The sequence below is a fragment of the Arachis ipaensis genome, chromosome B9, assembly GCF_059453495.1.
Source record: "Arachis ipaensis isolate K30076 ecotype BB chromosome B9, ASM5945349v1, whole genome shotgun sequence".
NCBI classification, from domain to species: domain Eukaryota; kingdom Viridiplantae; phylum Streptophyta; class Magnoliopsida; order Fabales; family Fabaceae; genus Arachis; species Arachis ipaensis.
The window spans coordinates 9256545-9280750 of record NC_142444.1 but is presented as its reverse complement, the minus strand read 5'-3'; the positions used below and the strand labels follow the sequence as shown (position 1 = coordinate 9280750).

The window sequence follows — 24206 nt, the reverse complement described above, 5'->3', positions numbered from 1 at the left end:
TGCTGGAAATCCCTGGATGTCTACTTTCCAACGCAATTGAGAGCACGCCATTTGGATTTTTGTAGCTCCAGAAAATCTATTTCGAGTGCAGGGAGGTCAGAATCCAACAACATCTGCAGTCCTTCTTTAGCCTCTGAATCAGATTTTTGCTCAAGTCCCTCAATTTCAGCCAGAAAATACCTAAAATCATAGAAAAACACACAAACTCCTAGTAAAGTCTAGAAATGTGATTTTTAATTAAAAACTAATAAAAATATACTAAAAACTAACTAAACCATACTAAAAACTATGTAAAAATAATGCCAAAAAGCGTATAAATTATCCGCTCATCAGAGGGCAAGTACTGGGGTGTGAGTAAGAGCAGCCTTAAGCCTCTCAAAGGCTAAGTCAGCTAGATGATTCCAGTGAAAGCTGTTTTGCTTGAGCAGGTCCGTCAATGGGGCAGCAAGATGCGCATACTGAGCTACAAAGCGTCGATAGTACCCAGTGAGACCGAGAAAACCCCGTAGTTGTTTCAAGCTGGTTGGTTTTGGCCATTCAACTATGGCGGCTATCTTGGAAGCATCTACTTGCACCCGGCACCGCTGACCACATGACCAAGATATTCTACTTGGGTTTGACAGAAGACACATTTCGAAAGTTTGGCAACAAATTGGTTCTGTTGCAGCACTGACAGGGCAGTGTGCAAGTGGCACAGGTGTTCTTCCTTGGACCGGCTATAAACGAGAATGTCGTCGAAGAAAACCGCTACAAATTTCCAAATATAAGGATGAAACAGTTTGTTCATAATAGCCTGGAATGTAGAGGGGCATTGGTTAACCCAAAGGGCATAACAATGAACTCATAATGTCCCAAGTGTGTCCGAAAGGCTGTTTTCGGAATGTCACTTTCACACATTATAATTTGATGGTAGCCAGAACGGAGGTCAATCTTGGAAAAGTACTTGGCACCACCTAATTCATCAAGGATCTCATCAATATTTGGGATCGGAAACTTATCCCTAATGGTAATTGCATTTAATGCGCGGTAGTCCATGCAAAAACGCCAGCTCCCATCCTTCTTGCGTACAAGTAATACTGGACTGGAGAAAGCACTGTGACTTTCTCTAATAACCCCTGCTTGTAGCATTTCCTCCACCAATTTCTCAATCTCTTCCTTCTGATAGTGTGGGTAACGATAGGGGCGTACATTGACCGGGTCTGCTCCTTGTTGGAGGTGAATTTGGTGCTCAATTTCTCTAGGTGGAGGTAATTCGGTGCGTTCTTGGAACACCTCTTGGTACTCTTCCAATACTTGCTGCACTTGTTGATCTTGCTGTTCTGGTGTGGCTTCAAGTTCATTCAGTTCCAGTACTCTTAAATGAAGGAAGGAAGCGATGACATCTGCAGTGACCATCTTGTTAAGAGTTCTACCTCCGATTGCCCCTGGCTGGAACAACCGCTCACCTTGCAGCTTTACAGTATGTCCCCCTACCACGAATTCTATTGTTAAATTCAAGTAATTCATTGTTACATCACCTAATTGCATTAACCATTGTGCACCCAAAACAATATCGGCTCCCTTGATATCAAGAATGAAGGTTTCTAACCGGAATCCAAATCCTTGCATATGCAGTGGCACCTGATTGCATTTGGAAACACAACCAAAACACTCGCCACTACCAACATATACATTCAACTACGGTACTTGAGTGATTGGTAAGCCCACTTTCCTTGCTGTCGCTGATTTCATGAAATTATGGGTGCTTCCCCCATCCACTAATACCATTACTGGGTTCCTTTCACAGGTTTCAGCGATTCTGATAGTTTCTGGGTGGTACACTGCCACCATGGCATTGAAGCTTATCTCCACCACGCCTTTCTCCGGACTGGGTGTTCCCAAGCTGGCCGAGTCTCCCTCTGGATTAGTCATTTCGGTCTGCCACCCATGAAGTAACTCATCCATTTCTTCACCTCCCACCAGCAGTAGAAAGGATGATTTACACTTATGTCCCACCGAATACTTTTCATCACAATAATAACAAAGTCCCTTCTCGCGCCGCTGTTTAATCTCGGCAGCTGTGAGTCGACGATGAGGAGTATTGCTCCCGCTTTGTGAGCCAGGGGGTCCCTTTTCAAGTACTGGGGACTTCAATGATGCGGATGATGAGGGTGGTCGTAGCAATGGTGGCCGAACAGGGCTGAGAGTGGTAGGAGTACCTCCGGCAGCACGGTGGCTGTGTGGTCGCAGATTGAGAGAATTTGCACTATGCTTCTGCTCATGCAGTTTGGCAAGGGCGACCGCTTCCACATATGTCTTAGGCTTCGCAAGCATGAGCTCGCACTTGAGTGCATCGTTCAACCTAGCCGTAAAGAGTGACACTAGCCAATCCTCCGTCAGTCCCGTGACTTGGTTGGACAGATCTTCGAATTGGGAATGGTACTCTGTGACCGTGGAATGTTGTTGAAGATCTTTCAACGCTGCCTTTGGGTCATGAAAAATATTGCAGCCGAATCTAGTGCTTAGCGCCTCCAAGAATCCCTCCCAAGTATACATGATGCCATTATTTACGCACCATCGATACCATGTATATGCTGGGCCGGTGAGGTGGAAGGACAAGAGCCGCACTCTCCACGCCTCTGGTACCGTACAAAGCTCGAAATACTCCCTGGCTCGGAAGGTCCATTCCTCCACTCCCTCGCCGTTAAAAATTGGTAGCTCGGCCCGAACTCCCTTCGGCCATTGCGACAGATGGAGATTCCCCATAGAACCTGCGGAATCGAAACTCTCTCCATGTTCCGGTATCGCTTGCTTGAGCTTCAAGCTTTCCTTGAGCATCTTCTCAATGCTCTTAACCGACGTTTCCACAGATCCAAGTCGGCTTTGGGTTTCCACGACCTGAGCGATGGTTTCGATTTGCCCTCTCTGAAGCGCTGCGATCTCGGACCGATGTTGTTGGTAAGCATCCTCCAAACGGGACAGTGGAGTTCCTGATTCCATTTCCGAATCCTCTCAACGAAAGCACCAATTTGTTAGACTCAATGAATGCAAAATATGAAAATGCACATGAACGGGGTGAAAGGTGAATGAAAAATAGGAATTAAGCAAAATTCAACAACCACCAGTAATTACAATGACGCTACCCCCAGCTTCGAGTCTTGGGAGAATGACTCCATTACACACTTTGGTAATTCTCTATGCCCTCTCTCTCTCCTTATCCCTTACCTTTTATTCTTCTGAGATCCTAACTAACTGCCTATATGGATTGACTATCATGCTCTCTCTTTATTAGTTCATATGGTAATCCTCCATCCATGATGAGGCTCTTCTTTCTCTCTTACTTGTTGGGCCTTTTTCAATGGCTAGACCATCTGCTACTTCAACATTCTCTTCTAATTCCTCAATTGGGCTGCTGTTGTTTTGAGTTTGCTGGCTAGATTCCTTGAGTTCCTTGTTAGGCGTATCATTCCATCAAGTATTAGTTCCTGTAATTTTGACAAGATGCCAATGTTGTCAGGGAATTCAGTGAGATTACTACATTCCTTGAGATGCAATATCTGTAGAGAACGTAAGCCATCAAATAGAACATGAAGTTGGTGCTTGTCGATTAGGGGGCATCAAAATATATTTTTTAGTTATCACTTAATTATTAACTTAATTTTTTTTATTTAGTAGTCTAACAATATATTTTAATTTATTCCATACTTTTAAACATTAATTACAACTAATGACAAAAATAATAAATTCTGACGGACCACTAATATTTTTAATTTTTTATACTACAAGATAACAAAATTTTGTATTAATTCTTTATCTCTCCAGTTAACAAATTTCTATATGTCTTATTTTTTTATTTTTGTCTTGAAAATATTATCCAAATATAATGTAAATATGTTTTAGAAACATGAAATCTTATGCTCAAGTTTTTTCCTCATTCAATTATTTTTTCTGTCACTAAATGAAAAGATATCTTAATGGACACTAAATTCAGTATGCAAATAATATTGTATGTATTATGTATATCTATATATGTACCTGAATCCCCTGCCATAGTTGTTTGGCATTGCCGTGCGACATGCGAATCTTAAGAAGGAACTTAGCAAAAAAGTTTAGTGGAAGAGAGTCCAAAGGGTATCCATACCACTCAAGGTAAACTAGTTTGTGAGAAAATGATTCAAGGTCTTCAGGAAGACTAGTGTTGCCAGCATATTGATCTGAGGGCTTATATAATTTAAGAAATCTTAAATTATTCATCCTTTTAAAAGCATCAGCATTCAACTGCATTTCTTCGATTTGTGACAAATCTAACATTATGCCTTCAATGGCATCTGTACCCTACATAGCAGAATAGCAAATAGTATAACACTGGTTAATATTTTATACATAAATTATTATTGTTCTCTGATTTTTTGAATTTTCTTTTCTTGGCATGTACTTATATACTTACTACAGAGTTATATCTATTATTATTATTATTATTATTATTATTATTATTATTATTATTATTCATAAAACAAATTTACTAGGAAGTGCATATATATATATGAATTAAATTTTTTTGGCCAATAATTAATCAACATTTATTTTTAATTTTTTCCTTAAATATTTGTTCATCCACTATTTTAGTTGATAATTGTTGAGTAAAAAAATTGTTTCTCTAGCAAAACCTCACAAAATATCTTGATAACTTTATTTTTATTGACATTAAATTATTAATTCAAAAAATTATACTTTTAAAACATCAAACTAAAGTACTATAAAATTTATTTATTATTTTTACTAATAATAAAAAGGCAACAACAATTTATTTCTTTTCCGGCCAAAACTGATTTTTATCACGATAATCTAGCAAACTTTTTTGTCTAATTTGACACGTATATTAAATTAATTCATTCGTGTTATGTTGAATTAGATTGAGATACACGCTATACTAAAGAGATAAATTAATTATATTATATAGTATATTTTAATATTATTTAGAGATTAATTAGATAATATATAAATTAATGTTAAATTTAAATATTTTATATTAAAAATATTTTATAAAATATTTATTTGATAATTTGTATATAATTTTATATAATTATTCAACTAAAATGTAGTACAAATTAGATTATATATAATTTATTGTTTTAGGAATTTGAACTCATTTATTTTAGAAAAAATATAAATTTTTTATATTAGAATTGTATAACTTTACATCTTTATTGTTTATTTTTATTGTTTGCAAATAATTAAAGAAAAAAAGTTAGGAAAAAAATGTAATACAACAAAAAGGTAAAAAATATAATATAAAATCATAAATTGACTTTATAATCATGATATATTTAAATATATCTAGTAAAAAAATATTGTGCTAAATTTAATTTTGTTTGGAGAAGTTTTTAGTAATTGGTGCGAGAGATTAAAAAATAAAGCATAGTAGTAAGAGCCCTATATGCAACATACTTTATAAATAGACTAAATAATATAATAGTAAGAGTCTTATATATAACATATCAACATGTATAAGTAAGTTAAATAATGTGAAATTTAAATATTTATAACTAATTTTTTTTATAATTATGATTATGATATTTTTTATATATATTTATTATATTTAATTAATAATTTATATTTTAATTAAACAATAATAATAATAATAGTAGGTAAGATCTTTTTTTTAACTTTTTTATTTTTCTTCTTAAAAATGATTGGTTGATTTTTGTATGTTGTCATATGATTAAAAATACTAATATAATATCATTAAAAAAAATAAGATAACTAAAAATTGTATAAAAAATTAAAATTAATTTTATAGATTATAAATAGATAAATTGACTGATATAAGATCATTATAATAACTCTACCAAAAGTTGAATACTTCATTACTTTGTATAACAAATAAAAAGTAATATAGCAAAATTTAATTATTAGAAAAAAAAATTTAACTTTCTTAATTAGTACGTATTTTTAAAAAAATATATATTAAAAAAATTAATAAAATTTATTATTTTTAGTCTATAATTAATTAATAATATTTAAAAATATAAATTAAAAATATATTATTAAACTTTTAAATAAAAAATATTAAACTAATAACTAAAAATATTAATAAAAAATAATAAATTGGTGGCACCGGTCGAACTTTTCTATCCTTAAAACTCTCTTTAGTAAAATCATTTTTAATATATGAGAAGGGTGTTAGCTAGTCTTACCTAGTTATCTTTGAGTATAGCACAAATTTCTTCGGTGTCCCACATCAATCGGCTACGTCTTGTAGGATCTTCGCTGCTTTCTCGACGCACTATTTCAAACGCCATTTTTTGCAACAAGTCATGGATTTCTAATGTATTATTATATGAAATAGATATGAAAGCTTTATTTTGAAGGACCACCATTCCACACCTTGCTTCAAGCGCACAAGCCAACAATATGCTTGTGACACTATCCTTTTCTTCTCCTTTGTGAAAAAAATGCAATTTTAAGAAATATCTTTTTCTCCTCTTCATCTAATCCGTCGTAGCTCATCTTGTACAAGTTTTGAATAGTCTCATTAGAATACTTCTTCAGTTTCTCCAGAGTACCTTTCCAAAAGTCAATAGGTTTCGATCGAAGACTTGAACTCAAAACCTTCAAGGCTAAGGGGACGCCGCCAGCATACTCTACCGCGCTGGCGGATAGAACCTCATAACCCTCTCGAGGATGAATCTCATTGAAGGCTTCTAAGCAAAAGAGTTGTAATGATTGTGGATCGTTCCATTTTTTTACCTCGTGGATCCAATCCACTTCATCATTAAGAATATGCTTATCTCTAGTTGTTATGATAAGTCTACTATCTTCACTTAGGTCTCGGTATTCTCTACAAAAATATTTTACTTGATCCAAACTGATACGTTGGCTAACCGGAGATTAATGGGCTGGACTGATAAGGTTGGCCCAAACATCTGGAGGAGAGGATCTCCAACTTGATTTGCGTCTGGGATCTACTGTCCGAGTTGTGTATGTGAAAGAATGGGGGGTGGTACCTGCAAAGACACTCTGATGCCTAAGTTAGCAAAGGATTTTAGCAGGTTTAGAGAGTATTGGAACTTAGAGATACCTGAGGGGTGTCAGTGTATTTATAGTGGTGAACCAATAACCACCGTTAGAGTAGTTTCACCTTTTAAGGTGGATAACCGTCCCTTTATCTTAGGGAAGTTGAGATATGGCTCCAGGAAGTGGGTTGAGAGATTTTAGGGGCAGTTACTTATTCGAATAAGTGTTATCTGCCAACTATCATTTGATCCCGGCTTCCTTGAGGTGGAGTCTGTGTTGATTCCGACCTCTTTCGAGGAGGTCGTTCGGAAGCGAAGGATAATCTTTGGATTGGGCCTTTTTGGTGTGCTTGGACCTGGGCCCTAGTGTTGGGTCAGGATATAAACACAAACTATCCACATCATCAAGCACTATGAAAAATTGAAAACCTTTTTGTTACCAAGCCTTTTTAGGCCATATTGGAATCCAACAACATTAGGTATGCAAATTTCTTCTTTTAAAAGCTTAGAGATAAGCCTATCATGTGAGTGTTCTTTTACATTTTCTACATAGCAAACCTTGTCAAATTGGGGAAAGAGTTTGGCAAACAACACATTTTTGTATTTTTTCATTAAAATTTCTACATTTTTGCATATTTTGTCAGTTCCAACAAGGTCATTTAGCTCAATAAGTCTCTGATAAACCCATATTTCATGAGTTCTTTTGTGCTTAATTTGAGTGATTTATTCAATCCTCCACCTACTTATTCATATTAACTGAATGGTTTTACTTTTCCTTCCTTTTTATGTCATATTGTGAAAAACATGTTTTTCTAAGCTTTAAAAATTAATTATTTTAATTACCTTCATTTTCATTCGATGCCGTGATTAGTGTGTTGAGTAGTTTCAGATTTTCTAAGGCAGAATGACTTAAAGGATGGAAAAGGAAAAATACAAAAATGGAAGGAGAAAGCAAAACGGAGCTTTGAAGGAAACTGGTATTCACGCGATCGCATGGACGACGCGATCGCGTGCCAGAAGCGAAGATGCAGCGACGCGGACGCGTGACTGACGCGACCGCGTGGCAAGGAAAAGCTCCGAATGACGCGACCGCGTGACCCACGCGGACGCGTGACAGAGGCCACGTATCAGAATTTACAGAATACGCCCCCAGCGATTTCTGAAGCCCTTTTTGGCCCAGATCCAAGTACAGACAGCATAGACCAGAGGTTATAAAGTGTGGGAATGCACCCATTCAAAAGAGAGCTCGCATATTTTATTTTTCAATGATTTAGATTTAGTTGAGAGGGAGATCTTCTCCTCTCTCTCTTAGGATTTAGGATTTCTTCTCGCTTTAAGAGTGACTCTCAATCCAGGTTTTATATTTCTTTGTTCTAAACTTCCCTTTCACTTTATTTATTTATTTCAGTATATGAGTTGGCTATTTACCTTTATAATTGAATCTATGAATTCTTCCATGTTACAGACTGTTATTTGAATTAATGATAATTGAGGTATTTTCAGTTTATGATTGTTCTCTTTGATTTAAGTTACCATTGCTTCCATCTAAGAACATTTTTATTATTCCAACAATTTTACTTTTTCCCCTTTTGGTCCTGGTTAAGAATTCAGTAACTCAACAGTTATTAAACTCAACATAATTGATAATCGTTATCTTGCTAATTGAGCTGAACTTAAGTAATCCCAACCTTTTCTTAGGAAATAAATAGGATTTAAAGGTCAATTTAATTAGTCCCTTGACTTTCCTTTGCCCTAGTAAAGGTTGACCAAGTGGAGTTTAGATTCAATTTTTATTATAGTTGAGAGAGATAACTACGTTGGACCTCCAACTTCTCTTACCTTGCCAAAAGTCTGCTTTACAATATTTATTTATTTTAATTGCCATTTACTTTACTTGTCATTTAAATTACTTGCTTCTCATCTTCTAAACCCCGATTACAACCTTTATAGCCAATAATAAGAACATACCTCCTCGCAGTTCCTTGAGAAGACGACCCGAGGTTTGAATACTCGGTTAACAATTTTTAAAGGGATTTGTTACTTGTGACACCCAAAACGTTTGTACGAAGGGATTTTTGTCGGTTTAGGGACTATATCTACAACGCGACTGTTTTTATGACATTCTTTACTGGCAAAAATCCCTAACATCAAAATGGCGCCGTTGCCGGGGAACTGCTAACGTGTGCCTTATTTTTGGTTATTGTAAATATTTTTTCTTTTGCTTGTTTATTTATTTTTGTTTTTTTTTCTTTCTTTCCTGTTTATCTTTATTTGCTACCATGAACTCTCACCCCTCTCGCTTTGAGTTTGGTTCTAATATTGTTAAAGGAAATAGAAGTTACAGCAGGAACGCGCATCAAGGTCAGACCAATCAAGGATGGATGGAACCAAGAGGATCTAATCAACCCTTTTGGCAGCAACACCCTCCGAGATATCCTGGACAAAGACCATTCTACAATGCATACCCAACTGAAAGATATGGTGGACAACCTTGTAACTACCAACAAGCCCCACCCCGTGCATGTAAACCATCCTTTCAATATCACCTCAAACCACCACACTCACAAGCTTCTCTTCACCATTCGCCACCATATGATCCTTCCTTACCCCAGTGCCAATCCAATCGCTCCCAATCACCACCACTTTCCTTTGTGTCATGTCCAAGTCCAGCAACCCGAGAAGCAGAGGTTCGCCTAACGGAAACAGTAAATAAATTTCAAATAACCATTCAACAACTGGAGCAAGCGATAATTCAATGGGTTTCTAGGCGCTCAAATACACAAGGATCAGCCACAGCCCCATGTGAACAGTCTAACGAAGAGCGTAGCATGAAGGAGATACCAGAAACTCCAGTGGACAAGACAGAGAATGAATTCGTACTAGAACAAGTAGAAGAAGCTGTCATCGCTCAAGAAGAAGAGTTGGTTGAAGATCTAGGAGATGCTGAACCTCCATGGGAATCCAGAATTGAGGAACATGCCGTCAAGGAGACTACAGTTGATGCTAAGGAGGATATTTCTCCAAGGCAAGTCGTTTATAAAGAATCAGACGGAATAATCCAAGAAACAAATTCCCTCGATAGTGATAGTCACAAGTCTAGCTCTCTTAGTGATGAACTTGCATCCGCAAGTGAATTCTCTGAGATCGAAGAATCTTCCCCAAGTGAATATGAAGATGATGCAAAGGTAGATTTCTCTCAACCTCCAATCTATGACTCAAGTGATGAGGAAGACACAGAAGACTTTGACCAGGACACAAATATAATTGAAGATCTTTGCAAAGAAGTGGAGGAATTCACAGAAGAGCACAAAGAAATGGAACTTGCAGAACCACCAAAAACACCTATCCCAAGGCCATTACCACCTAATACAAGCTTCAAGTGGGTACAATCCTTAACTTATAACTTTACTTATTCACTTGAATATGGTTTGCTTGAAACAGATGGCCAGCTTAGAGCTCTCTGCGGCTTTAAGAGTAAGAGGAAAATGGCTCGTACTCAGAGCTGGTGCACAAGGTTCAATAAAGTTCCACGCTTCACCTCGAAGTATACGGATTGGTATCATGCTCAATTGCATGGATCACGGAAAACGTTTGGTCACCAAGGTGAGATTCTACTTTTTAAACCGCCCGAATGGAAACATGTAGATCAAGACAGAGGCGGATTTAAAAGCAAGGCTTGGAATCCTGGACTCTATCCTAACATTCGTCGTCCCGGGAGCCTGAAAATCTGTTTGGAGCTGCTCAGAAGCTTTGCATGCTTGGTTTGGGACCCCGGAGGCTATTGGCATTTCAAGCACTGGTGGAGATTTTTAGACGAATTTAAACATAAGCCGCCATAATAGGATACTCCTCCAATGTCCAACTTAAGGACTTTAACTAAAAGTGCTAGGTGGGAGACAACCCACCATGGTATGTTCGCTTCTTTTTCAATTTATTTCTTGTTAATTGCTTTCATTTTTCCTTTTTCATTTTAATTTATTAAACCTGGAATCATGCATAGCATTCATGTTAATCATTGCATTCTGCATTTTTCATGCATATATATTAAAAAAAAAAGGGAGTGCACGACGCGACCGCATTCCCCATGCGATCGCGTCATATTGCGAGAAACACCACCCACGCGACCGCATGACCCACGCGGCCGCGTGATATATATATATATCGGCGTAAGGATCCAACGAACAGAAAGTTAGGCTGGAATCGTGCGGCCCTTGTGCGTTTCGCACAAATTGGCCCGACGCGATCGCATGCCCCATGCGATCGCGTCCCTTGCACAATACCAATCCCACACAACCGAATGAGCGACGCGATCGCGTCGCATGGATTGCACATCACCCCAAAAAGGAGACAGAGAGTTGCGCTAAAACGGCGCTGGAGTCGTGCGTTTAGCACGAATTCCAGCGACGCGATCGCGTGACCCACGCGATCGCGTCACCCCTCTTTTCCCCCTCACATGCGATCGCGCGCCCCACGCGATAGCGTCACTCCCATTTTCACCCCAACCACGCGACCGCGTGCCCCACGCGGTCGCATGGATTCGAAAATATAACCCCCCCAGCCACGCGAACCCTATCAGTCGCGCAGCCCCCCACCCCCAACCCTCTTCTCCCTCTCTGCTTCTTCTTCCTCCAGCCACCACCCAGCACCACCCAGCCGCCACCGCGCCACCACCCAGACGCCGTCGCCGTCCAGACACTGCCGCCGTACCACCCCCTCCCCCTTTTTCTTCTTCTTTCTTCCTCTCTCCTCTCCTCTCTGCCACCACCCAGAACCACCACCCACCACCGCCGGCCATCCAGCCGCGCCCCCCCCTCCGCCACCCACCCGCAACCCCCCTCCCTTCCTCTATCACTAACCCTAAGACCCTATCCCATTCCCCCTCAGCCGCCACCGTGCCGCCGTGCCCCGCCACCGCGCCGGACACCACCGCCACCATCACCCAATCGTTCTGCTTCTTTCGCTTTTCAGGTTCCGCAACACGTACTCTCTTTTATCCATTCGTCGTTTTTTCTGTATTTTTTTCCGTTTTTGTTCATACTTAGGATAGATAGATATGCATGCTGTAGTGGATTTTTAGGTTGTTAGGTAGCTTAGGCTGTGGTTAGTGGATCTAGGTCTGTTTACTTGCACTGTTCCTGTTTCTGTTTTATCATAACTGCAATTCTGTTGTTCCTGTGACCTCGTTCATATGCTGTGATTTCTTGCATTTGCTGCTTGTTACTCTGAATTTTTCTATTTCTATTAATTATAGGTAACTACAGCAAGTTTTTAATTCATATGCACTGCTATGATTGGTGTTTATTTTCCGGGACAATCCAATTTTAGCCGGAATGCTGTCCAAATTTTTTTTGTAAATTGTTTTCATTCATGTTTTGGTTTGGCATTTCTGAACTCTGTTTTACTCTACTTTACCCAAACCGTTTCATGAATGCTATGGCAGACTTTCTTATCCTCTTTGGTTTCCTGGTTCATAAACTGCATTTGTGATTCACTGATTCTAATTTTTGCTTTCTTTATTTCTATTCGAATCAGCATCACCCTGTTTTCCTTGTTCGATTATGAGTACTTCTATTCCTACTTGTAAATCCTTGTTATATGGAATTTTTCTCTATGCCACTTACTTTAACCCGCACTTTACTAACTCACTAATTTTAATTTACTAATTTCTTCTTCAAATTCTAACCATACTAACCCTTTTGATCTCTTTTCTGTTTATTTTCACTTTCCTCTAACTTTCTAACCATGGCATATTGATTATTTTTCCATTTAACATAAATTCAATCACATTTCATATACTCATTTTCCTTATTTTATTTCTCCTTTGCCGCTTTGAGTTTCCTTTGTTTAATTCCCTATTTGCTTTACTATTTTTATCCATATCCTGGTTTTCTATTTTTCAGGATGTCTGCCTCCCAAAGGAAAGGAAAAGGCAAGGCTACTGGCAAGCGCAAGCGAGGAGATTCCTCCCAGTCCATCATTGCCCTCATGCACGATTCCTCATAGCGGGAGAAGAACTTCACACAGCAGGAAAAAGCTGACCAGCTGCTCCCTGCAAATGATCCTATAAAATTTGCAAACCGATACTGTGAGCTGAAGTACCCGGCTTTTGCAAACTCCAGAAATCTGTACCTGGAGCGAACTCTGAAGATTCCAGAAGTACTCCAGCAGTACACCACTGAGCAAATCAAGCAAAGGGGCTAGTTCTTTCTGGAGAGAACACTGACAGAGGTCAACGCATCTTGGGTCCGGGAATTCTACTGCAACTACTACCTCACCACCCTAGATGCAGTGAACCTAAGAGAAAAACAAATTCTAGTCACTGAGGAGGCCTTAGAGGACATTCTCCGGCTCCCAGCCAAGTCCGATCAGCCTGATGGTTATTCAAAGGCTGAGGAGGACATGCGTCAGATGCAGTTTGATTGGGATGCCGTGAAGGCACGGATAGCTCTCGACCCGACAGTTCCTTGGGAGATGGGTCAGGACACCACCATGCCTCGAGGGATCAAGAGAGCGTACTTAAATGATGAGGCTCAGTTATGGCATCAGATCTTGAGTAATTATGTGATGCCAAGTACTCACGAGACGGAGATCCCGGCTGCTATGATCACCCTCCTTTGGTGTGTGATGGAGGGGAAGGACCTCTATCTGCCACACTTTATCCGGCATTTTATGGCCAGGGTCCACGTCCGAGGCACCCTCCCTTTTCCGTATCTGGTTACACAGCTAGGCCGTCGAGCTGACGTGCCATGGGAGGATGCCGATGAGAGACCACCAGCGGCGAATTGCAGGAAGATCATTCCTCACAGCAGGAACTTCTTAGCTTTGGGCTACAGACCACCACCCTTCACTGCTACTGATGAGCCAGCCCCACCGTCTGCTGGAACCTCTTCATCCACAGCTGCCACTACTGCTCCTGCTGCTACCACTGCACCTTCACCTGCCTCTGAGCCCGTATACCGCCTCGTGCACCGCCTATTCCGATAGCTTGATCAGATGGAGCGCCGTAACCGGTGCCGGTATGAGAGATTGGAGCGTCGCAACAAGCGACGCTATGAGCACCTGAAGCTGATGATACGATCCGGCGACATCCCCTCTGAGCCCGACACACCATCTGAGCCATCAGAGGAGGAGGAGGATGGGCACGAGGAGGAGACTTATTTCCAGGAGGAGACCCATCAGCAGGCAGCCACAGAGCAGGCTGCCCCGCATCAGGAGGTGATGCCCCAGATAGAGGCTGCGGATCCGGAGATCCCGATCCAGTCAGCCCCACCTCTACAGCAGCCAGACCCTCAGCCCACCACCACCACAGAGCCTCCAGCTGCCATCCCTACCAGTGATGACACCCCTTCACACCCGACTTGATTGAGCATCAGGGACGATGCTTCATTTTAAGTGTGGGGAGGTTGCCATCTCTGGCGTTTATTTTGGTGAACCACTACATACTTTTTCTTTTATTTTGAATATTTTTCTGTATTTTTCTTTTTACTGTTATTTTCTGAGTACTTATACATTGCTTTTATGTATTTTTACTCTATTTTTGCATATTGCATCTTTAGTTCATATTTTTAGTTATTTAGTTTAGTTTGCAATTCTGATTTATTAGTGGATTAATTAGTATAGTTTACCCTTTTTAGCATCAGATAGTATAGTTTAAATTGAAAAATATAAAAAGAAAGTAAGCTAGGAAATTGAACATATCAGATTTAAATCCATAAACCTTGTATATAGCATTACATGATGTAGTTAAGCTGACAACATTTCATCAAGGAGGAACATTAAAACTTTAAAAGCTACCCTAAATAATTTTTTTTTATGAGAATAATGGGAATTTTTAACTAAACATGCATAACATATATGAATGATATATGATGCTTGAGTTAGAGAACACAGCCTGTGAGTCTTGAGCTTAATTGTATGGTTGCATTCAAACCATAACTTCATTCCTGTGTGTTTCGCTTCTTTTTATTCTGATGTTCTTTACTTTGCTTTAATCTATATGTCCAATTATAGAATATAGAATAGATACATACCAAAAGAATGATTGAGGCCATCATTTAATTTTAGCTCACTTACCCCAAATTAGCCTACCTTTTTACATCACCTTTGTTAGCCCCCTTGAACCTTTTAAAACCCCTTTATTCTATTTAGCCAAATTACTAGCCTTAAGCAGAAAAACAAAAGAAAACCCCAAGTGAATCCTTGGTTAGCTTAAGATAGAAAATTATAAATAGAGTAAAATGTGGAAAACCTATTGGGAACATGGATGATAGAAACAAAAGGGTAGAAGAGTTAAAAGAAATAAAATAAATTTGGGAAGCATGCTCATGAGAAATCAAAATGATTCAATTACCGTGTTTTAAAAAAAAGAGTTATTTTTCAGCATTTAATAAAAGGGGATACAAAAGAACCCCCCCTAATGCAACAATACACATGGGATAAAAATAAAATTTGAAACATGAGCATGTAATAATAAGTGGGATAATATGGGAAAATAGGTAAAGAGATTTTGTTTTACTATAAATATGTATGTTAAGGTGAGATCTTAGTCTAATTAAGGATTCACTTATTAGCTCACTTAACCTTATACATATATCCTTGCCTTTACCTTGGCCCCATTACAACCTTAATTAAAGACCTCATGACTTTTTGGTATGACTATATTTTATAATTGTTGATTGGTTAGATGAAAAACAAAGCTATAAAAGTAAAAATAAAAAGAAAAGTAGAGTGAATAAACCCAGTAAACACTGAGTAACTAGAGGGTAAACACAAAATCCAGTGAGGGTTCAATAACTCATCAACATATATCTGTACTTAATTTACTAATTGTTTTGCAAGTTTGTACAATGTTTTCTTTCCCATCTCATTTGCTGAAATGCTTCATTATTTAAGGGTTGGCTATACATATACATGACTCCTTGAGAATATGAACTAACTTGACTACATGTAAGCTTTATATATGAGTGAATAATTTAGAGTTGCATAATGCATCATTCATTTAGGTAGTTGCATTGCATGACATTCCATCACTTTAACCTTAATTATTTACCTTGGGTTTAGCATGAGGACATGCTAGTGTTTAAGTGTGGGGAGGTTGATAAACCCATATTTCATGAGTTCTTTTGTGCTTAATTTGAGTGATTTATTCAATCCTCCACCTACTTATTCATATTAACTGCATGGTTTTACTTTCCCTTCCTTTTTATGTCATATTGTGAAAAACATGTTTTTCTAAGCTTTAAAAATTAATTATTTTAATTACCTTCATTTCTATTTGATGCCGTGATTAGTGTGTTGAGTAGTTTCAGATTTTCTAAGGCAGAATGACTTAAAGGATGGAAAAGGAAACATACAAAAATGGAAGGAGAAAGCAAAATGGAGCTTTGAAGGAAACTGGTATTCATGCGATCGCATGGACGACGCGATCGCGTGCCAGAAGCGAAGATGCAGCGACGCGGCCGCGTGACTGACGCGGACGCGTGATTGACGCGACCGCGTGGCAAGGAAAAGCTCCGAATGACGCGACCGCGTGACCCACGCGGACGCGTGACAGAGGCCATGTATCAGAATTTACAGAATACGCCCCCAGCGATTTCTGAAGCCCTTTTTGGCCCAGATCCAAGTACAGACAGCATAGACCAGAAGTTATAAAGTGTGGGAATGCACCCATTCAAAAGAGAGCTTGCATATTTTATTTTTCAATGATTTAGATTTAGTTGAGAGGGAGATCTTCTCCTCTCTCTCTTAGGATTTAGGATTTCTTCTCGCTTTAAGAGTGACTCTCAATCCAGGTTTTATATTTCTTTGTTCTAAACTTCCCTTTCACTTTATTTATTTATTTCAGTATCTGAGTTGGCTATTTACCTTTATAATTGAATCTATGAATTCTTCCATGTTACAGACTGTTATTTGAATTATTGATAATTGAGGTATTTTCAGTTTATGATTGTTCTCTTTGATTTAAGTTACCATTGCTTCCCATCTAAGGACATTTTTATTATTCCAGCAATTTTACTTTTTCCCCTTTTGGTCCTGGTTAAGAATTCAGTAACTCAACAGTTATTAAACTCAATATAATTGATAATCGTTATCTTGCTAATTGAGCTGAACTTAAGTAATCCCAACCTTTTCTTAGGAAATAAATAGAATTCAAAGGTCAATTTAATTAGTCCCTTGACTTTCCTTTGCCCTAGTAAAGGTTGACCAAGTGGAGTTTAGATTCAATTTTCATTATAGTTGAGAGAGATAACTACGTTGGACCTCCAACTTCTCTTACCTTGCCAAAAGTCTGCTTTACAATATTTATTTATTTTAATTACCATTTACTTTACTTGTTATTTAAATTACTTGCTTCTCATCTTCTAAACCCCGATTACAACCTTTATAGCCAATAATAAGAACATACCTCCTCGCAGTTCCTTGAGAAGACGACCCGAGGTTTGAATACTCGGTTAACAATTTTTAAAGGGGTTTGTTACTTGTGACACCCAAAATGTTTGTACGAAGGGATTTTTGTCGGTTTAGGGACTATATCTACAACGCGACTGTTTTTATGACATTCTTTAGTGTCAAAAATCCCTAACGTCAGTCTCCGTAGGCATCGCTTTTGCAATACATCATTCACAATATTCTCGATGAGTTAGGGCTCATTCCTAGCATGCATAAACCAAGAAACATGAAAGAAAAGGATATATTAAGAACTAACGATGGATAGATGCTATAAGAAATAAGATAACGTTGCTTGCTATTATGGGCTGGACCATGAGCATGTGGGTCGGGTTAGGTTGCTCCAACGGATAAGACCTGGGGCTGGCTCTCCTTTAGCGCTGCTAGGGAGACCTTGCGTATTGGAGGTCCATGGCAACAAGCTCGGTGAGGGAGAAGATGGAGGATGCCGAGTCGTGCACGCTGAAGGTAGTGAGGCACGACATCATTTGTGCAGGTTGGAGGTGGTAGACTCGAAGCAGTGCGAAGGCGCCATCTGCGATGAAGAAGAAGGCTATGCTACGTTCGACGGTGGAGACAACTTGAGGTGGATGTTGACCAAGGGTGAAGTAATTCCAATACCCGTTGGTAGTGCCTCGGGGATGGGTGCTGCTACTGGTGAGAAGAAGGCTGGAAGAGGAGCCAAATCGATGGTGGCAGGGGCTTATAGGTTGGAAAAATAGGTTGTTAGGGTGGAGGGAGCTGTGACGTTATTGGAGGAGGTACAAAGGGACGAGGATGCGAACGTGAACATAGGGGCTGACGACAGACACAGTAATGGTGCCGATCATCAAACCGGTGGTAGTGCTAATGTAGATTTAGCGAATGAAGGCCTGGGAATTGGTTTGTTTAGCGACAGAAATCTGCTGGTTCAAAATGTGGAGGAGGGTTACAGTAACAGAGACAACCATAAAGGGGAACAAGGACATTCCAACAATGACGAGGACAGTAGCAATAAGTGTGTAAATTTGGATGGGCAATACTGTTTAATGAAGAAGACGACATTATGACTATCCTTCAAGAATAGAATAAAAAAATTGCTCAAAAAAGAAGATTGGCAAAATAAAGGGCTAAAACAAGACGGAGCAGACCCAAAAATTATAATAAGGTGTGTAATAATAGTTTAAAATGATTGTTAGTTCATGAAATGTTACGGGGTTAAGGGGTGATGGAAAGTTGAGAATGGTAAAAGAACTTAAGAGGAAACATAGATTGAATATGTTAGGCTTAGTAGAGACTAAAAGACAGTCAGTGACAAGGTTTGATGTTATGAAAATCTGGGGGAATAGTTGTGCAAGGTGGGAGTATGTGGGGTCTGACGGTGCATCTGGTGGGTTGTTGTTAATGTTGGATTGTGGTTTCTTTAAAATGAGAAATTTCTATAAAGGTGAACGATGGTTATGTGTTGAAGGGATACTGTCGAAGAATCCTATTAATTGTGCTTTTTTTTTTGTTTATGGTGCTTATACAAGAGATGGAAAAATTGTTGTGTTGGAGGAGTTGAGTTAAGTGGCTAGTTTGTGTATAGGCGCCTGTTGTTTTTTGGGAGATTTTAATGAGATTGCACAGGTGGAAGAAAGGCGAGGCTCAGATAGATGATCTCTGTCAGCACAAGATTTTAAGAATTGGATAAATTACATGGGTTTGGTGGACTTACCGATTACTGGCCGTAAGTTTATATGGTTCAGAGGACAGTCCTATAGCCGTATTGATAGAGCGTTGGTTAGCTTGGAATGGCTTGAGGTATTTCCAGGGATTCACTTGAGAGGTGGTCCACGGAGTTTGTCAGATCACTGTCCTATTATAGTGGAAGATCAGAGGCTAAGGGACGGACCGAGGCCGTTTCGAAGTATAGATTCGTGGTTTACACATGAAGAATTTCTAAGGATGGTCAAGGAGGAATGGAGAGGGTTAGGAGAGGTATAATTCACCGATAAACTGAAGGCGTTGATGGTTCCTTTGAGAAGATGGCATAGAGACAACTTTGGTGATATGGACAAGAAAATTATGAAGTTTGAGGAAGAGATTAAGAAGATTGATGACATGGTTGGTAATGGGAGTTATGATGGGACAGTGGAAGCAAGAAGGAAGACGCTAGTTACTTGTTGCGAGAAATGGTATGTGAGGAAAGAACTACATTAGAAGCAGATGTCAAGGTCGAGGCATGCGAGGGACATGGATAAAAACATGAGATATTTCCACAACTTAGCTTCTGTGAGAAGGAGAAATAATAGGATTGATACTCCGGTTATTAATGAAAGATTGATAAGGAATCAAGCTAGGATTATTAAGATTGCCATCAGGGAGTTTTATAAGGGCTTATATCATCAAGGGAGGTCTCCTATGGTGGGTTTCAGAGATAGTTTGGTGGAAAGGATTAGAGAGGAGGATGCTTTGGCTTTAGAGATGCTACCGTCACCTGAGGAGGTTAGACAGGCAGTGTGAGATTGTGAATCTTCCAAGGCTCCAGGAAGTGACGGTTACAACATCAATTTCATAAAGAAGTGTTGGAATGAAATTGGCTCGGAGTTCACGGCAGTGGTATTGGGCTTTTTCCAATCTTCTAGGTTGCCGCCAGATGCTAATGTCACTTGGGTGGCACTGGATGGGTGGCACTAGCCCCCAAGTTTACTGGTGCTAAGAAAATCAAAGATCTGCGTCCGATAGTGAGGTGTGTGTGTGTATAAGGTAATCTCAAAGATGCTGGTTAGGAGAATGAGAGATGTTATGCCAAGGTTAGTGGGCGAGACGCGGAGTGCATTTGTCAAGGGTCGGAAGATTCATGATGAGACCCTTAACGCGTGTTAAACGGTTTGTGGATCAAACAGAGGAAGAAAGAAGTGACAATAATAAAGCTAGACTTCCAGAAAGCATATGACAGAGTCAAGTGGAGTTTTGTAGACCTTGTATTGCAGAAGATGGGATTTAGATGAAGATGGAGGGGATGGGTTATGGAGTGTGTCAGTACGTGCTCTATGTCAGTATTGATAAATGGTTCGTCGTCCAAGCCATTGATCAAGATGGAAAGGGGTCTGCGATAAGGTGATCATCTGTCCCCATTTTTGTTTTACTTGTTGATGTCCTATATAGGATGATTGGAGAGGCTGTTAGAAACGGTCGCATATCATCGTTGTTGGTTGGGAGAGATCATATTGAGTTATTGCATCTTCAGTTTGCAGATGATACTGTTTTATTCTGTCCTCCGGAAGAAGAGACAATCAAGAATTACAGGAGGCTGCTTCGTTGCTTTGAGTTGATGTCAGGTTTAAGTATTAACTTTGATAAATCTAGCTTGATTCCTATTAACTGTGATGAGCAGTAGGTACAACGTATGTGCAGTGTGTTAGCCTGTAAGCAAGCCACTCTTCCAGTTAAATATCTGGGCATCTCGCTAGGAGCAAACCCAAGAATGGTTAAGACGTGGAAGCTAGTAATAGACAAAGTGGAGGAGAAGCTTAGCCTCTGGAAAGCCAAGGTACTCAATAAGGTCGGTAAGTTGGTGCTTATCAAATCTGTGTTGAATAGCCTTCTAGTTTATTATTTGAGCTTGTATAAGATGCCAAAGGCTGTTGCAGAGAAACTAATTTCCTTGCAGAGGATATTTCTATGGAGTAAAGAGGATGGGAGGAATGGTATGGCTTTGGTTAAGTGGAAAGTGGTATAGGCTCCTAAAAAGTTAGGCGGGTTGGGAGTTGGGGATTCTATGATATGAAACACAGATCTTCTGTTTAAATGGTGGTGGCGATTCTCCAAAGGGGAGTGTTCATTGTGGAAGAAGGTGGTTTGCTCCTGTAACAACCTGAATCCAAATGAGCTTCTGTCTTCACAGGAATTACCTGTTGGGGGGTTCGTGGAAGGATATTTGTCGGTTACAGTTCAAAAATCAAGAAGTCAGACAGAAGATGATTACTGGGTTATCCATGGAGGTGGGTGACGGGAGACGAACTCAGTTTTAGGAGGATGTCTGGATTCATGGTGGTTCTTTGAAAGATCACTTTCCAAGGCTCTTTTCAGTTTCAAACCAAACAGGATCAGTGATAGGGGATTGTGGGTTTTGGGATGAGTTAGTTTAGATATGAAATTTCCAATGGAGGAGAGAACTATTCCAATGGGAGTTGGATCTAGTGAACCAGTTTAACCACACTTTGAGGCTAGTCAAACTTGAATATGGAAGAGAGGATAGAGTTGTTTGGAAATATGATAAATAAGGAATTTTCTCTAATAACTCATTTGTGCAGGTGTTTGGTGCACGAATTGTAAATCACACTTTTCACAACTCGTACCACTAACCAGCAAGTGCACTGGGTCGTCCAAGTAATACCTTACGTGAGTAAGGGTCGAATCCCACGGAGATTGTTGGCTTGAAGCAATCTATGGTTATCTTGTAATTCTTAGTCAGGATATCAATTATAATTATCAATTTGGATTGCGAAAAATAAAAGAGCATGAATTAAATACTTGTTATGCAGTAATGGAGAATATGTTGGAGTTTTGGAGATGCTTTGTCTTCTGAATCTCTGCTTTCTCCCTGTCTTCTTCTTCACGCACGCAAGGTTCCTCCTATGGCAAGCTGTGTGTTGGTGGATCACCGTTGTCAATGGCTACCATCCGTTCTCTCAGTGAAAATGGTCCAGGTGCGCTGTCACCGCATGGCTAATCATCTGTTGGTTCCCACTCATGCTGGAATAGGATCCATGGATCCTTTTTCGTCTGTCACTACGCCCAAGACTCGTGAGTTTGAAGCTTGTCACAGTCATTCAATCCCTGAATCCTACTCGGAATACCACAGACAAGGTTTAGACTTTCCGGATTCTCAAGAATGCTGCTAATGGATTCTAGCTTATACCACGAAGACTCTGATTAAAGAATCCAAGAGATACTCATTCAATCTAATGTAAAACGGAGGTGGTTGTCAGGCACGCGTTCATAAGTTAAGAATGGTGATGAGTGTCACGGATCATCACATTCATCATATTGAGGTGCGAATGAACATCTTAGATAGAAACAAGCGTGTTTGAATAGAAAACAGAAATAATTGCATTAATCCATCAGGACACAGCAGAGCTCCTCACCCCCAACAATGGAGTTTAGAGACTCATGCCGTCAAAGAGTACAAAGTTCAGATCTAAAATGTCACGAGGTACAAAATAAATCTCTAAAAGTTGTTTAAATACTAAACTAGTGACCTAGGTTTACAAAAAATGAGTAAACTATGATAGATAGTGCAGAAATCCACTTCTGGGGCCCACTTGGTATGTGCTGGGGCTGAGACTTGAGCTTTACACGTGCCTAGGCTGTTTCTGGAGTCGAATGGCAGGTTGTAACCTGTTTTGGGCGTTGAACTCCAACTTGTAACCTGTTTCTGGCGTTTAACGCCAGAATAGGGCAGAGAACTGGCGTTGAAAGCCAGTTTGTGTCATGTAAACTTGATCAAAGTATGGACTATTATATATTTCTGGAAAGCCCCTGGATGTCTACTTTCCAACGCAATTGAGAGCGTGCCAATTGGACTCCTATAGCTCCAGCAAATCCACTTTGAGTGCAGGGAGGTCAGAATCCAACAGCATCTGCAGTCCTTTTTCAGCCTCTAAATCAGATTTTTGCTCAGGTCCCTCAATTTCAGCTAGAAAATACCTGAAATCACAGAAAAACACACAAGCTCATAGTAAAGTCCAGAAATATGAATTTTTCATAAAAACTAATAGAGACATCGTAAAAACTAACTAAGTCATACTAAAAACTACCTAAAAACAATGCAAAAAAGCGTATAAATTATCCGCTCATCACAACACCAAACTTAAATTGTTGCTTGTCCCCAAGCAACTGAAAATCAAATAGGATAAAAAGAAGAGAATATACTATAAATTCCAAAATATCAATAAAACTTAGCTCCAATCAGATGAGCGGGACTAGTAGCTTTTTGCCTCTTGAATAGTTTTGGCATCTCACTTTATCCATTGAAGTTCAGAATGATTGGCATCTATAGGAACTTAGAATTTAGATAGTGTTATTGATTATCCTAGTTCAGTATGTTGATTCTTGAACACAGCTACTTTATGAGTCTTGGTCGTGGCCCTAAGCACTTTGTTTTCCAGCATTACCACCAGATACATAAATGCGACAGACACAAAACTGGGTGAACCTTTTCAGATTGTGACTCAGCTTTGCTAAAGTCCCCAATTAGAGGTGTCCAGGGTTCTTAAGCACACTCTTTTTTTTTTTGCTCTGGACCTTGACTTTAACCGCTCAGTCTCAAGTTTTCACTTGACACCTTCACGCCACAAGCACATGGTTAGGGACAGCTTGGTTTAGCAGCTTAGGCCAGGATTTTATTCCTTTAGGCCCTCCTATCCACTGATACTCAAAGCCTTGGATCCTTTTTATTACCCTTGCCTTTTGATTTTAAGGGCTATTGGCTTTTTCTGCTTGCTTTTTCTTTTTCTTTTCTTTTTATTTTTTTTTGCAAGCTTTTGTATTCGCTGCTTTTTCTTGCTTCAAGAATCATTTTTATGATTTTTCAGATTATCAATAACATTTCTCCTTTTTCATCATTCTTTCAAGAGCCCACATATTTAACATTCATAAACCACAATATCAAAAGACATATGCACTGTTCAAGCATTCATTCAGAAAACAAAAATTATTGTCACCACATCAAAATAATTAAACTAATTTCAAGGATGAATTCGAAACCATGTACTTCTTGTTCTTTTGTTTTTAGAACAG

At 39.3% G+C, this 24206-nt stretch overlaps 1 protein-coding gene and 1 pseudogene across 1 annotated transcript; one reads left to right on the top strand and one right to left on the bottom strand.

The window, feature by feature from the left end:
* Positions 1 to 329: 329 nt before the first annotated feature.
* On the bottom strand, positions 330 to 2979 carry LOC107614929 (uncharacterized). Its single transcript, XM_016317054.1, has 3 exons — positions 1765 to 2979; positions 835 to 1620; positions 330 to 716 (listed from the first exon to the last, which is right to left on the bottom strand). The coding sequence occupies exons 1-3, from the start codon at positions 2977 to 2979 to the stop codon at positions 330 to 332; spliced, it is 2388 nt and encodes a 795-aa protein (XP_016172540.1).
* A 15103-nt stretch (positions 2980 to 18082) lies between these two features.
* Positions 18083 to 18612, top strand: LOC148543684 (uncharacterized; annotated as a pseudogene).
* The last annotated feature ends 5594 nt before the right edge of the window (positions 18613 to 24206 follow it).

Bases quoted from the DNA above. Each gene is read 5' to 3' on its own strand.
- LOC107614929 (XM_016317054.1), bottom strand. From the start codon at position 2,979: ATGGAATCAGGAACTCCACTGTCCCGTTTGGAGGATGCTTACCAACAA. The intron at 1,621-1,764 runs GTATTAGTGGAT...AAATGCAATCAG, and splicing joins GTGAAAGGAACCCAGTAATG to GTGCCACTGCATATGCAAGG. The intron at 717-834 runs GTTATGCCCTTT...TCTCGTTTATAG, and splicing joins TGGGACATTATGAGTTCATT to CCGGTCCAAGGAAGAACACC.